The following is a 15,476-nucleotide window of genomic DNA, read 5'->3' as shown; positions in this document are numbered from 1 at the left end:
TTCATCCCGGAAGTGGCATCAGAAGTAATAGAATGTGGTTAAGCTTTTGACGTTTACCAGCCAATGAAGCGCCGGAGCAGCCTTTTTTTTTTTTTTTTTTTTTTTTTTTTTGCTTGTCAGCTGAAGAAACCCGGAAGTGGCAGCAGAAGTTGCCGGTGAAGGCCTTTTTCTCTTCCTTTTTCTTTTCTTTTTTTTGTTGCTTGTCAGCTGAAGAAACCTGGAAGTGGCACCAGAAAATATAAAGTGCCCCCCCTCCCACTTTTCAAAACGTGGCACTGGCCATGTACTTTGCTTGATGACTTGATGCTTCTTGGCATTCATTTATTTATAAAAGGTATAGTTTGGTGGAAAAACAGTATTTTTCCCTTTCCTGCAATAGACTTGGGTAGTAAATACGCAATTTGGGGAAAAACAGTATCTTCCATGAAACCTGCAGTATTTTTGGCAAAAAAAAAAAGAAAAAAAAATTGTACGAAAAACTGCAAAAAAAAAGTAACAGTTGATATCTCTGCCATGGTGTCCATGTTTCATGTTGGTACTCATTTCCTGTGCCAGAGTACCTTATCCTTCTTCTCCAATTCATACAGCAAACAAGTTTGTCTGGTCTTCAACAACAAAACAAAGGTCGCATCATTGAAAATCTTGGCGTGACCCACTTTTTCTTTTCTTTTCCGCTGGAAGACTCTACTCAGGACGAGGATGGGCAGTTTTAAGTCATTGCACATTTAGCCGTAAACCAAGGTCCATTCTCATCTGCTGTCATCATCCTCCATCTCTTTGCGTCTCCGTTCTTCCTCTTTCCTCCTCTCCTGGTCCTCGACGTCCATCTCGTCGTCGCTGTAAGAGTTCAAGAGGTCGAAGTCGCCGATACCGATCTGCTTCTTCTCGCCGAATGGCGGGGGTCCCAACAGAGCCTCCACATCCTTGTAGTTCAGAACCTCCTTTTCCAGAAGCTTGTTGGCCAGCTTGGGGAGAAGAAAGGAGGGAAAAGATTCCAGTAGGTCAGCAGCTTGCTTGAACAGAGGTGAAAAGGAGCACACACACACACACACAAACAAATGCTCAAATATAAGTATGAGTGTGTTTGTGCATGTATGTATGCACATATTTCTGTAAAAATGCTTGCAAACATGCAAAGTATGTGTGTATTGTGAGTGTGAATGCGCACTTAGGTTGTACATCACTACAGTGCACTCCCATTAAAACAAACACGGATATAACAAAATTCCAATTACAACGAAGAAAAAATTGAGGCCAAAAAAATCATCCACTCAATGTTTTTTATTGCTTTTTTGTTCAATTTTAACAACATTTTGATATAATGAAAGAAAACTGCCGGTCCTGAGGACTTTGTTATAACAGAAGTCCACTGTACATATGTACTTAATAGATGGGAAAATGTGGTAGTCAATTGCACCTGAAAATTACGAGCAAAATATTTCACAAAGGTGTATAAAGAGAACCAAACAAGTGTTATTTCTCTATGCTAAATGAATAGAACTTACGTTAGTGTCAAGGAGACACTTGAGTTGTTTTTCACATATTGTTCTCATGCACGATTCATACAAAAACATATTGCTTCTCACTTTCCCTCAATCAAATGGCTTAAAACACACAATGCATCTATCACTTGTTTCATCATTTCACTCCCTTAAGTGTCTCACCAATTTTAAGTTCTCAGTATTATCCGACAGCAGCTTCTCCGTGGCCCGGTAGGCCGAAGTGACCAGCTTTCTCGCTTCCTGTGATAAAACATCGAAACAATTTGTTCGACAGACATAAGATTCAATCCAGCACACTCAACACAGAGCCTAACAGCATGGAGAGCTTTCATTCATTCGTAAGTCTGACTATACATAAAAGTAGAATTTACACATATGCCCTATAGTGCAATATCACCAAATGGTCAACCAAAAATTGCACGCTCAACAGCAGCAGCATGCAATGGTATTTTAAAACACACGTCATCTGATGAGCACTTGGCCAATCAATTCAAATCAATTCAATTCAATGTGTGTGTGTGTGTGTGTGTGTGTGTGTGTGTGTGTGTTTCCATACTTTTACATTTGTTATATTGTAAGTTCAATCTATTGAGTGGCCCACACTTCTACAAGCTCAACTTTTATGTGGGTCCCTCTTTTCCATTAAAGCAATTAGTTTGAACAAATAGTTCCATATTATATGCATTTTTTGTGGTAGTACATTGTACATTTTGTTTTCATTGAATCTGTACGACAACAAACATGTGTTATTGGAAACAAATTTAATTTGAATTGAAAAAAAAAATCAGACCACTGGAATCTATCTAAGCAATGTATCATTGCAAACACCTTTTTGGAAATCAGGTCCTGGTCAATAGTGTGACATACCTCATCAATGACTTGCTGCAACCTCTGGCTGTAGGGCCGCTTGCCCAGCTCACTGGAGTTGCCCTCCGGGAAGGACACGTGGCCTACTTCATCGTTCATTCCCAGTGATCTCACCTGGGCGTAGGCCATCTTGGTGACCCTGTTCAGATCGTCCTGTGCTCCTGATTTCAATCACAGTAAAATTGAGCTCTTCCTGGTTAGCACACTTTTAACCCGTTGAGGACAGACTGATTTTGCTACAACACACATTTCCCATAGACACCTGCCTGAGTATACAACAATACTCGGGACTCATCCTCAACGGGTTAAGAAAGACCTTAATCTATCTAAGCTACAAGTTATTTCTCAAAGCAAAGTCCCATCAGGTCATTCAAGTTTGGTTTAAACAGCTTCCTCTGTGCCTTACTGCTTAGATGACTAATCATTAAAAAAATATATATATATATGAATACTGCAACTGCTAAGGTGACTGCATCTTGGCAGTCAGGATTCATATTATTGTAAAAATCTATCTAAGCCGATTTTTCTAAACAATGACACTCAGAAGACAATTGACATGAGAATAATATACACAATTTTCTCGTATTCAACAGTAGCAATTACGTGACATGCATTTTTGAAAATTCTCAATATTTTCATCAAATATTTGCATAATCTTTGTTGGTTATTCATCCAATACATCATAGTTAGATATTTATCCGATTTGGCAAACTAAAGCCTAATGTGGATTAAAGCCTCACTCTTTTCAGGAAGACTACTAGAACCTTAATGCAAAACTAGTTTCGACAAACCCACCTGTTGTGACTTTGTTGAAGATGATTGCTTCAGCCACTCTACCCCCAAGTGCCATGCACATTCTGTCAAATAACTGGGAAGGGAAGCAAAAGTAAAATGAAGCACAAACCCATGATGTGTCATATGCTCTATCAAACACTTCAATATCTCAATAACAGTTCTCAGAGCATAAGATATACCTGTCAGTACGCATAATAAAGTATTTGGAGCACATACTGTGTACTAGGGTGGTCCACAAAGACTCCCTGTCAGCTACATATATTATATTTCCAATATCAAAATACCAACTACAAAAAGCAAATGTAACAGAAATTATACGAAAATACATGAAAGCAGAAAAAAATAAGACCAGCAAGTGCATAACTTATGTCAAACTATTTAAACAAAATTAATGTGTCATTTGAAAAGAGAGGCCCACATAAAAGAAATGCTGTAAAGATGCAGGACACTCAATTAACTGGAAATAAACATAAATACATAAAAATAAACTGGTTTTGATATCAAAAGAAGATTCCATCCAGTGGAAAACACAGTGAAGGATTTTATCTTTACCTGCTCCTTGGAATACAGTTTCTGATCTGACGGGAGATACTGGGCGAATCCCAGTGCGGCATTGGCCCTGGGCACGATAGAGATCTTCATCAAGGCATCAGTGTGCTCCAGCAGCCAGCCAGCGAGGGCGTGGCCGGACTCGTGGAATGCCACCACCTTGCGTTCCTCTGGTGACATGACCTTGCTGGCCTTGGCCGCACCGGCAACAACCCTCTCCACCGCGAACTCGAAGTTTTCGATGTCGACGACCTTATGGGACTCCCTCGCTGCATGCAGCGCTGCCTCGTTGCAAATATTTGCGATGTCAGCTCCTACCGAGGTAAAAGATTTCAGTCAGAGACGTAAAGAAAATGTTCAGTATCACTCTTTTATTACTGACAGATTCATAACATCCATGTTAACAAATGTTGCTAATTTGCAAGACACCTATTAGTTAAGCACCTGGTAGTAGCTATTCCATGTAATTTCTTGATATAACGTAGTGTCTAGGACACTGGAATCTGACTCTAACAAAAGGCAGTCTCCACGTAGCAATGCTAATCAATCCTGCTTGATGTGTAACTTCCAACAGCCCGGTAGATTTCTAATCAGCTGATTTAATGTGACCGTGCATTACAAAACCAACAAAAAGTCGCACCCCTTGATTTTATGCAAGGACTTAATATAGGTGAAATGGGTCAACTAGGTCAATCTTGAGTTTTTCATATTTTCTGAAAGAGTTGTTCTTCTTCTACATTATTCTTAAGTTTGGGATCATAAAATGAATTGGAAAGTGTGTTTGCAGCAGCTTTTCTATAACCCCTTTTTTGTAGAGTAGTGTGATCAGGTATGTCTCAGAGGCCCCCTTTCATTTCTTGAAAATCCTTTGCACATCCTTCACTTTCAACTCGTGATAACTTTTGAAAGAATAATGCTACTGCTTTGAAAGTTGGCATTAATCATGGATATAATGTGGTAATAGAGCATGCTCACTTTCAGCTTAATCTGATAATCCCTTCATTGTTGTTGATACGCTGATTTACATCCTAATTTTCATCCCATTCATCGCACAGCTGGCACAGCTTGGTAGAGATTAAGCGCTTGAGTAGACTTTGTACTTCAGAACCTCTTTTTTTAGTTCACACTTTTCCAGAGTGTGTGCTTTTTTTTTCCAATATTTAGCTAGGTTAAGCGAGTCCATTTGAGTTGAGTTATACATCATTTTAAAGCTTAACGTCTGCTCTTTCAGTATCCGCCCTTAACTAAAAATAGATGTTTGGTGACTTTTTGTTGGTACTGTGATGGAAGGTCACAAAATTATGTACGCTTCAATAAGCCCCTCAGTAGCACGCTAGCGATGCCCACAATCCAAGCAACACAAGAGAGGAAGTTTTGGATGGATTACAGTCCTGAAAGTTCCAGAAAGAAGGACAATCAAAATTTCTTGGTTGGGTTTTACTGTCGAGTCTTACCACTCATGCCTGGGGTGAGCTGTGCCAGGCGGAGGGAGTAATCCTCCGGCCTCCTCTCCAGGACCAACTTCTTGAGGTGGACCTCGAAGATCTCCCTCCTCTCGATCAGTGTGGGCGTGTCGATCAGGATGTGCCGGTCAAACCTACCCGGTCGCAGGAGCGCCTGTGCAAAAACAGATGATATTGATATCAACATAGCCAATGTAGACAGCAAAAGGCACAGATTGTTCAGGTTGTTCTTGCCAACTAAGATGATGATTACCCTCTCACTTGTGAACGTACACATGTTAATACAAAAAGTTGACTGCACTCACTGAAGTCATATCTTTCATGTTGCAATGCATGGTAGGCCTATGTAAAAGGGTAGGATTTCATTGTTCTATTAATGGGCAAAAATGGCTGGCCCACAGTGGAATATTATCAAATGACAGGGATCTGTTCATCATTTCATGAAGCAAATACCGGTAATACAAATTATTTCGGACATTAGTACTATTACCAGCACTCAGTACTTTTGAAGCGGTCCAAAGACCCTCACCTATCACCCTTGGCTTGTTAGACTGTTCCAATAGTATCTCATGAGGATAATTCTTACTGATACCCTCACTGGTATGTATTATTTGTATAGTAATCGCACCTTGTCCAGGATGTCGGCCCTGTTGGTGGATGCCAGCATGATGACTCCCTTCTGGGTCCCCATCCCATCCATCTCCACCAGCAGCTGGTTCAAAGTCTGCTCCTCTTCCCCCGAGGACTGGAAGTTTATCCTGCATCCCATCAACATATCACAGATACATTGTAAACTTGAGGATACTATTCACATGGCAGAGATAACATTCGTATTGTAATGATACTGTTCACACCAGCAAGGATACAATTTACCTTGTACAGATACTTTTCACTCTGTAAAATTACCATTTACTCTGCAACTTGGCAATACTGTTCTCACATGACCACAAGCATTTGTCTATGTTAAAATAGAACAGCTAAGGACTTACGTGTGTACACAGTACTGAGTAGTACTTACAGCTTTGGGTCACTGAACTATGTACTAGACAAAATATGTTATCACTGTCAGAATAGCAAATCAGATATACTGTAAAAGTGGATATTTTGTGTGTGTAATTTTTTTGCGCTCGGCCAGGTAAGATGAGTTTCACTTGTTTTTAATTCCGGGGTATCAAAACATGAACTGCTGGAACAGGTAACAAACAAAAATATTTGTGTGCTTTTATTTTCATGCTGGCCCCAAATGCATGAAAATTTCAACACCAGAAAGATTTCCACTCTTACAGTAGTTTGGCTCTTCAGTAGTACACTACACTAAAACCCAAAATCACTTTGTCACATGACTAATTTGTGAAATACTGGTTTGTGAGGTGAACATCTTTCTTTGGCATCAAAATACTTTCAAACAAACTGGGAACACTATATCAGAAATTTGAAGAGTTCCATTTCATATTTGTTTCTCAGGCAAACATGAAATGCATCATTGTGGACACATAAAATGTGCCTGTTATGTGATGATTGATTACTCTACCACAATATGGTAATTTGATAAACTCACGATTCTGATCTTTTCCTGCCAATAGCATCCAACTCATCGATGTAAACAATGCAGGGCGCCCTCTTGCGTGCCTCCTTGAAGAGGCTGCGGACTCTGGCTGCTCCCAGGCCCCCAATCATCTCCACAAACTCCGAGCCGGCCATGGCGAGGAAGGGCACGTTGGCCTCGGTGGCCACAGCCTTGGCCAGAAGGGTTTTACCGCAGCCCGGGGGCCCCAGCAAGAGCGCACCCTTGGGAACCTGGCCACCAAACAGAATGACATCAGATGGTTCACAGTTGCATTAAAATCCCCTGCATCCTGCACATATGCATGCATTGATAAGCCAGGGCTCGACATCAGCGATGTTAGAGAAAAGAGAGAGCTAAAAAATAAACTGTAATCTGCAAACCTTAACAATTGAAATCTGTCACATGCTCGTAACAATTTTACAGTATTCTTTTCTACATACAGATAAAACCTTATACATGGAATATCCATACAGGTAAACATCACAGAACATTAAAAGGGTCATTCTTCAGATTCAGTAAAACAAACGAAAATGAACACACAAGCAAAAAAAAAAAATGTACACAATAAACACAATTTCAAGTATATCAAATGAAGAGTGATTTCTTACTTTCTTGGAATAAATAACAGATAATAGTAACTTAAATCAGATGATGAGAACAGATGCCGACTGGGAATGATGAATCATACCTTCGCTCCAAGCTCTTGGAACTTTTCTGGACGCTTGAGGTAGTCAACGAACTCCATGACCTCCTGCTTTGCCTCTTTCAGTCCAGCGACATCCTTAAAGGACACTCCCTTGGATGCTCCTTCCTCGACGACGGTGAACCTGGCCTTGGCTGGAATGGACAGTGAGGTTTTATACAATTTAGGAAGAGCAACCTATTGCAAGCTGTGTATCCTGTCTCTCAAAAACTGTGTGCACACAATATGTGTAATAGGATTTATTTATGTTCCCATGAGGAACAGGATCCTTTCTCATTTTGACTCTTTTTCATGGTCAGCTGACATCCTTTTCTCATCCAAATTATACATCCCATCCCTGAGTGTTCCTTGAATGACTACCATCTGTGGTCATTCCATCTTCCCCATCACCTTACCTCTCACGCATTTACCAGGCTAGGCCATTATGCAACTGCTCAATGAACTAAATATATCTCATTCAGAGTACTCAAACTGACAAGAAAATATGCCTTAACCACCATGAACAATGATTAAAATGTGTCAATCATGAGTTGAAACCCTAGCATAACACCATGCCACAATGACTATGTAAACTAGATAGATAGACTTTGTGCAGTGATTACATACTTGACCCTCAATGTACTCGGACATGCACTTAACCCCTTTGTGTGCTCTTAGTGCTAATGGGCATAGAAAACCCCATATCATTGTATATACTGTCCATTAGTCCCTGGCACAGAAAAGCTTAAATATATGTGCCTCACTCATCAACTACATTGGCACTCCCTAGCCGTCATGGAAATCTAACAAATCTGCTTAGGCGAAACCAATGCAGCAGACCCTTTGAAAGACCCGTCATATTGCAATTCATTGGCAATGCCAGCACATCTATGGCAATCACCAAACTGCTGTATAAGCCGTTATTTTCACAAAGGTTTCATTTTTGCGAATTTCGTGAGTTACTGTTGGACCACACACGTAACATGCAAAAATGTTGACATGCGATAGGGTAATATTGTACTTGCAATAGCCTCGGTGTCAATTCGCGAAAACAACATCTCGCAAAAAAGGTCTGTAACCTCCTCATTCGCAAATATAACAACTTATACAGCATAGACACTGGCAAATGTGCTAGTCCCCTAGCAAGCACATTACTGCAAATTATACAATACTTCTCTCTTTTCCCCAGTATATGTCAAAGAAGAAGAGGCGGGTCTCTTACTGAGCTGGGTGAAGGCGTTCATGCCACCACCACGCATGGCAGACCGAATGATGTACAGGAGGAAACCTAGAACCAGTACTGTCCCCACGATGCTAATCATCCCATCTGAGCTGGCGTGCCTGTACCGGATTTGAATCTGCAAATCAAACAGTGTACAACGGACAGTGTGAGATCTTTATTCCCAAGTAGAGCAATCCTTGCCAGCAAATGGCTGTCTTAGATCACTTAATATCAGTGTAACTTCGGTACACGTGTGATTACAAATTCTGACTTGCTTGACACCAAATGATACTCAAACACCATCAAAGCATGCCATTTAGTTCAATAACGGATCTAATCATTCATTGCACCCTATTGATTATTTAATTTGTTTCGTCGTGCATATGGCAGAATGTTGTTAACGTGCTTCCCTGTGCATGGTAGAATGTTGTTGACCCCATGCGCGCTCCCACAGCCTAGCGACAATCTGCCATGCGCACAACGATTTATTGATGATGTATCAAACTGCAACCATGTAAAACAAAATAAAATAATACTCACCTACACGGAAAAAATAAAAACTATTAGTTATAAGAGGAACATAAAACACAAAAATCAAAAACATATTTTCTAACACAACAGCAAACCTGTAGGTTATGGAAAGCAATTTGAACACTGTGTAACATGGAAGAATGGATTACATCACCAGCTTTAGAGAGGGAGTGGAAAGCTTGGTCCCACAAAAAAAAAAAAGAAAATGCCCCGACTTCTCCCCTTTACATATACATGTATGTGCATCTTCTCCTCAAGAGTTACGAGGGTCATAAGTACACCAAAGCTACCATGATCCATTCAGGAACAAACACCCACCCTGTCATTCTGCCTGATGCCGAGCTCATTCTCCGCCTGTCTCAGCTTCTGCTCAAAGTTCTGGATGTTCCCGACTCTCATCCGGAAGTGATTGGGTTGACCTCTGCCAACCTGGGAGTCACAAGATTAACCAGACACGAATTACTAGTTGACAATCAGTTTAATCTTCAACAGTTTGGATGATTTTTGGGTGCCAGAAATCCATCCAGCAACATCATTATTTGTGGCCAGTAAATTTTGCATCATGTATCATTGGTTGGCCAGCCGTTTTGCCAAGTAAAATCTCTCATACAATTCACTCAAGATAATAAAATCCAATGAAGGTGTGATTTTCTTCTTATTGACAACCACATGCTGAATATCAGCAACAAATGGCCTGTAAGGAGATATGTGTGTTTCAGTGGCAAGTCAAGCTCTGACCTGCCAGTACAAGATGGTCACTTATGGTAATTCATACATCAAAATGTTGTTTTCTGTTCAATCACATACGACACTATTACTTAACAGAATCTCAGGGGTCATTGCATATACACTGTAACAATATATAAACTGTGATACTTGTCTATTCCAGACTTTCTCATAATTTTTCCTGTCTTGTAAACAGTCAGCAAAATGAATAGCATACTTGTTTGACCCAAGCATCATCACATCCAAACTGAATTGCGACAGTGACAACACTGGACTTTAGTTCCTACCTCTCGCCCGAAGACGATGGCGCCATCGTGCAGAAAGACATGGACAACATCCGACTCTGGATTTTTGCTCTCTCCGCTGCCGTCAGAGTCGTAGTATGTCACAGACACACTTTTCACCTGCCAATAATGATATTCAGAAAGCAGTTCTTGCATGATTAACAGAAGTCTCTTGAGGTATGTAAATATAAATCAATGTCAGCAGTAACACTTGAGTTACATTAAAAGAGAAAGCAAACCACAGTCAAAATAACATCAGTAACTTACTAGAGCAAAAGGTTTATATAACACCACCTCAACATACTTGGGTCTCTTTGACAAATCAAAACCCTGCATAAAGGACAAGTTCACCTTCATAAACATAAGGATTGAGAGAATGCAACAATATTAGTAGAACACATCAATGAAAGTTTTAGGAAAATTGGGCAATCGATGCAAAAGTTATGAATTTTTAAAATTTTTGTGTTGGAACCGCTGGATGAGGAGACTACTACAGCTTGTGAGTCATATGCGTACAACAGTATAAAGAAAATGTAAAGAAAATTCAACATATTTTCACTTTTTTCACATAATAATAGAGCACTTGAATTGCCTCTTTCTAAAGGCAGGGGGAATAATATTACCCATAACATTTGTCGGTAACGAGTCGGGGGAATGTGTACTTTTTTCAAAAGATGAAATTTTGTGAAATTCTCTTTATATTTTCCTTATATTGTTGTACGCATGTGACATCTAAGTTATTCACACACTGCAGTAGTCTTCTCATCCAGCGGTTACTGCACAAAAACTTCAAAAATTCATAACTTTTGAACGGATTGTCCGATTTTCCTCAAACTTTCAATGATGTGTTCTACTAATATTGCAACATTCTCTCAATCCTTATGTTTATGAAGGTGAACTTGTCCTGTAAAGACAGCTCAAGGACAAACATTCAAAGGTGGCCTTTACAGAAAGGTGGTCACTATTGACAGGATGGGGGCAAATCTGTATAATGTATCAATGCAAAAGGTCACATAACATTACCAGCCATCTGATCTCAGATATGAACAACTTCAGACAACAGTGTATAATTTCTAGTGCTGTTACTCGCCATTAAGAATTTGGATGGTATAAAATGAAAGAAGCCATAATGTGGGACAAAGAAACTAGGGCAGAAATAATTGTAAGAAATAAATATTTTAAAATAAGGGGCTTAGCACGAGTTTGTGACCCCTGTACATAGTGAAATATTGCCAAAGGGTGAAAATTAGATTGTAACTGGCCATGCTAGACAGGTGGCTGCTATACACAGGAATTTTAACACACGTTTTCTATGCAGGAAAGATCAAAGTGGCCAAATAAAGCAGGTGCCAACCACATACAGGTGCCTGAAATACACAGGTGGTTATTGTAAAGACAGGTTTGACTGTATTCATTATGTAGCTAGCTCACTCTGTTCGTACATAAAACATTCCCCTCTTCAGGTGACAGTGACACTTTCTTCCAAGATATATCTAACCCGTTGAAGATGAGTCCCAAGTATACTGTAAAATGAGGCATTTTCGCGTGCATTTTAATTTCGCGAGTGCCAAAATTCGCGAAATTAAAATGCACGCGAAAGCTTTTGTCTACACTACATGCATTGCATGCCGGTACCAATTCGCGAAAATTTCGTGCCACGAAAAAAGGCTGTCGGCTCCAATTCGCAAAAATTTCATGCCGTGAATATATGTTTTACAGTACTCTGGCAGGTGTGTATGGGAAATGCGTGTTGTAGCAAAATCAGCCCATCCTCAATGGGTTAAAAACCATCATTCCCACCTCTCCCTTTGCCAGCATGTCGTTGACAAAGGTTTGCCAGGAGATGTTCTGGGCCTCGTCTCCCTTGGAGAGGAGGTTGAGGAGGGTCAGGATGAGAATGAGGACAATCAGCATCCGGATGTTCTCCCCATCACCGGCCTTCTTTCCCGGGTCTGGTGCAAACAAACAAACAAAAAGCAACATCTTACTGCCCTTTTCAATGGTGGTCTCAATTGACATTTTTACAAATACACTAATACACTCACATGAAGCTTTGCCTTTATCTTCCAAACTAGTATGAGAAAAGAAGCACTTGATTCTCAATACTCTTTATGGTCATGGTTCAAATGCATATGTCACAAAATATGATACCATGATGGAATTGCCTCCAATTTGCATATTGCAATTCAGAGCAGTCCTCAAATGCTCCCTTTTGCACTTGCCTGTAAAAAAAAAGTAGTTCCCTTGAAATTTTCTGCAAATGAGGACTGATTATTTGATGATGAAAAGTATTAAGGATATAGTCTGAAAAACAATGCAGTCAAATTTCAAGCTTTAATTTATATCAAGTAACCCCCCCCCCCCCCACACTGACATTGTTAGACAAAATTTGTTAGTATCTAAGTGGTGCAGGTGTTTCCTTTCTAAATCAAGGTACACCTGCTTTAAAAAAAAAAAAAAAAAAAGAGTGATGGATGAAGGAGTGAACTGCAGAAACTGTCCACTCTCATTTTGTACCTTCATCTTCTTTCTGGTCTTGTCTTTCTTGTCCTTGCTGGTGTGGACCCGAGGTGCTGAAAGCACGGACGTGATCTGTAGAGTGATAAAAGGAAGTGGTATACGGTGTAGGCACATGACTGACTGAATGAAGGGAAGCATAGAGAGGTAATGTTTCATATAAGCCCAGGATTTGCCCATAATGCTAGCAAAATTATGTTAAAAATATCCCTCTTATCAAACTAGTAGCAAGTGCTTTGTACATTCATTGAATAACATGTAGACGTACTCATTTTGGGTTTGGTGTTTGCTTGTTGTTGATTTATATATATATGTGTGTATATATATATATATATATATATATATATATATTATTCCCTTCATTTTCAGTTTTTCTTTTAAAGATCATCTTTTTCCCCCTTAGAATGTGATTTTTTTTTCATTATCACAAATATCACAAATTGTAGCAATGACATAACTTGCAATGTTTTTTTTTTTTTTTTTTTTTTTCAAAAGGCCCAAAAGAAAGTTATCTCTTGATAGGGATTTCTATTTTCTTGCATGGTCATTCTGGGCCCCATTTCATAAAAGATGTTAGGATAGCAACTCCTGCTGGAATGACAACTTCCATTAGCAACAGCCAATCAGGAGGCTGGATTCTTGTTGTTACCATGAAATTTGCCATCCCAGCAAGAGTTGCTATCATATCAAATTTTTATGAAATGGGGCCCTGATCTTATCCAGATTAGAATTGAGAGAAAATGTAAAACGGAATGACTGACATAATTTTAGTATTATTGCACAATTAAAAATAGCTTTTAGCACCGCACCTTCACATGTTTTAAACTTTCCTAAATGAGCCAAGTGGAATGGATCAATAATTTCATCATAGAATTTACAAGAGAGAATGTGTGAGATATGAGATCGAGAGAATGCAATGCTCACTGTGACTGAGCCGAGTCACGAGTGCTTATGCTAGCACGCTGCATACACACTGCAAACTTTCATTTACTGGAATAGAAAAGTCCTGGTACAGTAGCAGTGCATTTGCCATTACATTATAAAATTTACATTACTTTAGCTTGGGTAGATTAAACTTGACATTACTGATCGAGCATCATGATCGGTCTGATCAACAAAATATCTCAAAATAAGCAAAGAGGATCGAGGAAACAGACAAGGTATGATTAACTAACATTTTAAAGAGTCACAAACTACCTTGCATTGCATTGCCATTGCCAATGCGCAGAGACTCCAACTCTCCCGTTTTCGACGGGAGATCTCCCGCCGAAAACCCATTTTTGCAAAATCTCCCGTTCTCCCGTTTGAGATTTAATTTCTCCCGCCCTGGCTCTTTGTCTCCCGTTGGAAGGGATTTCTTACTTATTTCTATCGTATGTTGAAAAAAATAAGCCTTAGATATAGCACAAGAGAGCATCTTTCTAGAACCCTGGAACTTCGCGCTTCGCACACATCAAGTTGGAGTCTCCCGTTTGCTAGGGGTTTCAGGCGGGAGAATCTCCAGATCAGAAGGTGCTTTGGGTTGGAGTCTCTGAATGCGGCATGCCATGGGCATGGCATTGCTTGTGACCACACACACCGTCCCGCCGGTTTAGGGGCGAGATTCAATCATTTCAATTCAAATCATTAAATTAACTGATGTATCATGTATGTAATTTACCCTTTGCCTCTCCTTCTTCGGTCGTTCGGCAAGATCAGGCAGACACTTGATGAGTATCTCCATGTCCACATTTTCTGCCCCTGGCTCGCTCTCCCCCATCCTTGGCCGTGCGTGTACAAGCCACCCTTCCACCAACGACCGTGGCTGTGGAGGGCCAGGCACAGCGGCGTCCGTAAGCACCGCCGCGCCGCTTGGCCGCGGCGAAGACACTACAGCCGCTGCTGCTGCGGCGGCGGCAGCAGGATCGGGACGATGTGAGGCGTTATTGTGCACCTGACATAGTCGATGTTTATTAGGAAAACTGGTGCTAAATCTTGTCCCTTTTACGCCAAAGATAGACAGTCTGCGAAGTAGAGACATTTTTCTTCCGCTGACACTTCAAGCACCACAAGTAGAAAAAAGCTGACACGAAATAATCGGATGTTACATCATGCGACTTCAGCTGTTCTATGTCGATCCAAGGAAGCTGCCATTTTGTTTACATAAATTTGTACAAGTTTGTTTTGATATATATTTATTTTAAAAATTTGTTCCCTCATTTAAGACAAAATTATCACTACATTAATATGTTTTGATATCTAATTTTTATAGTTCCTATGAACTTGATATGTTGATGGATTTTTTGGCATATTAAAAAAAAATAACAATAATATACTGCGTTAAAGGAGGGGGCCACCAGGGGCAGGGAAAGGGATTACCCCCTTCCCCCCCCCCCCCCCCCCCCCTCCCGCAATCTGGCAACGTCGAGAGACTTGCCTGAGAGCGACCTGAATAGGATCAAACATTATTAAACGATATTTCCCCCTCAGAACTTGCTGTTATTGCAAAATCTTAGGGACAAGTAGTTTCATAAAGATTTTGGCGATCAAAAATTACAATGAATGTGTGTACAAGTGTTGTGCATCGGGTGTGTATGCATGAGGCCATCGAACGCAAATTGGCTGTTAAATGCCGGGATGCGTATAGTTAATATTAATCAGCGGAGATGAAGACGGAGCTTTTAAACTTTTTGCGAGATACTAAGAAACCAACTTACAAATTGTTACAAGGCACAACATTCTAAAAGGAATTCAAATTTATTCGACGAAAATCAGTTTTGAATGGCTGAGAT

At 40.1% G+C, this 15,476-nt stretch overlaps 1 protein-coding gene across 1 annotated transcript; it reads right to left on the bottom strand.

Moving 5' to 3' along the window:
* Positions 1 to 518: 518 nt before the first annotated feature.
* LOC139730447 (mitochondrial inner membrane m-AAA protease component paraplegin-like) lies at positions 519 to 14,638 on the bottom strand (the record flags this gene model as incomplete). Its single annotated transcript, XM_071641290.1, has 15 exons — positions 519 to 965; positions 1,665 to 1,742; positions 2,370 to 2,530; positions 3,165 to 3,237; positions 3,717 to 4,027; positions 5,168 to 5,330; positions 5,805 to 5,934; positions 6,735 to 6,973; positions 7,432 to 7,580; positions 8,648 to 8,783; positions 9,497 to 9,607; positions 10,192 to 10,308; positions 11,989 to 12,140; positions 12,706 to 12,780; positions 14,410 to 14,638. Coding segments are annotated over 15 exons (2,340 nt in total), but the record flags the coding sequence as incomplete, so codon positions are not given.
* Positions 14,639 to 15,476: the final 838 nt, after the last annotated feature.

This window comes from Diadema antillarum, unplaced genomic scaffold (assembly GCF_040938485.1).
Source record: "Diadema antillarum isolate AM-2024a unplaced genomic scaffold, OU_Dant_1.0 seq00000313_RagTag, whole genome shotgun sequence".
Classification (NCBI taxonomy): Eukaryota; Metazoa; Echinodermata; class Echinoidea; order Diadematoida; family Diadematidae; genus Diadema; species Diadema antillarum.
This window is presented reverse-complemented; position numbering and strand designations above follow the sequence as displayed.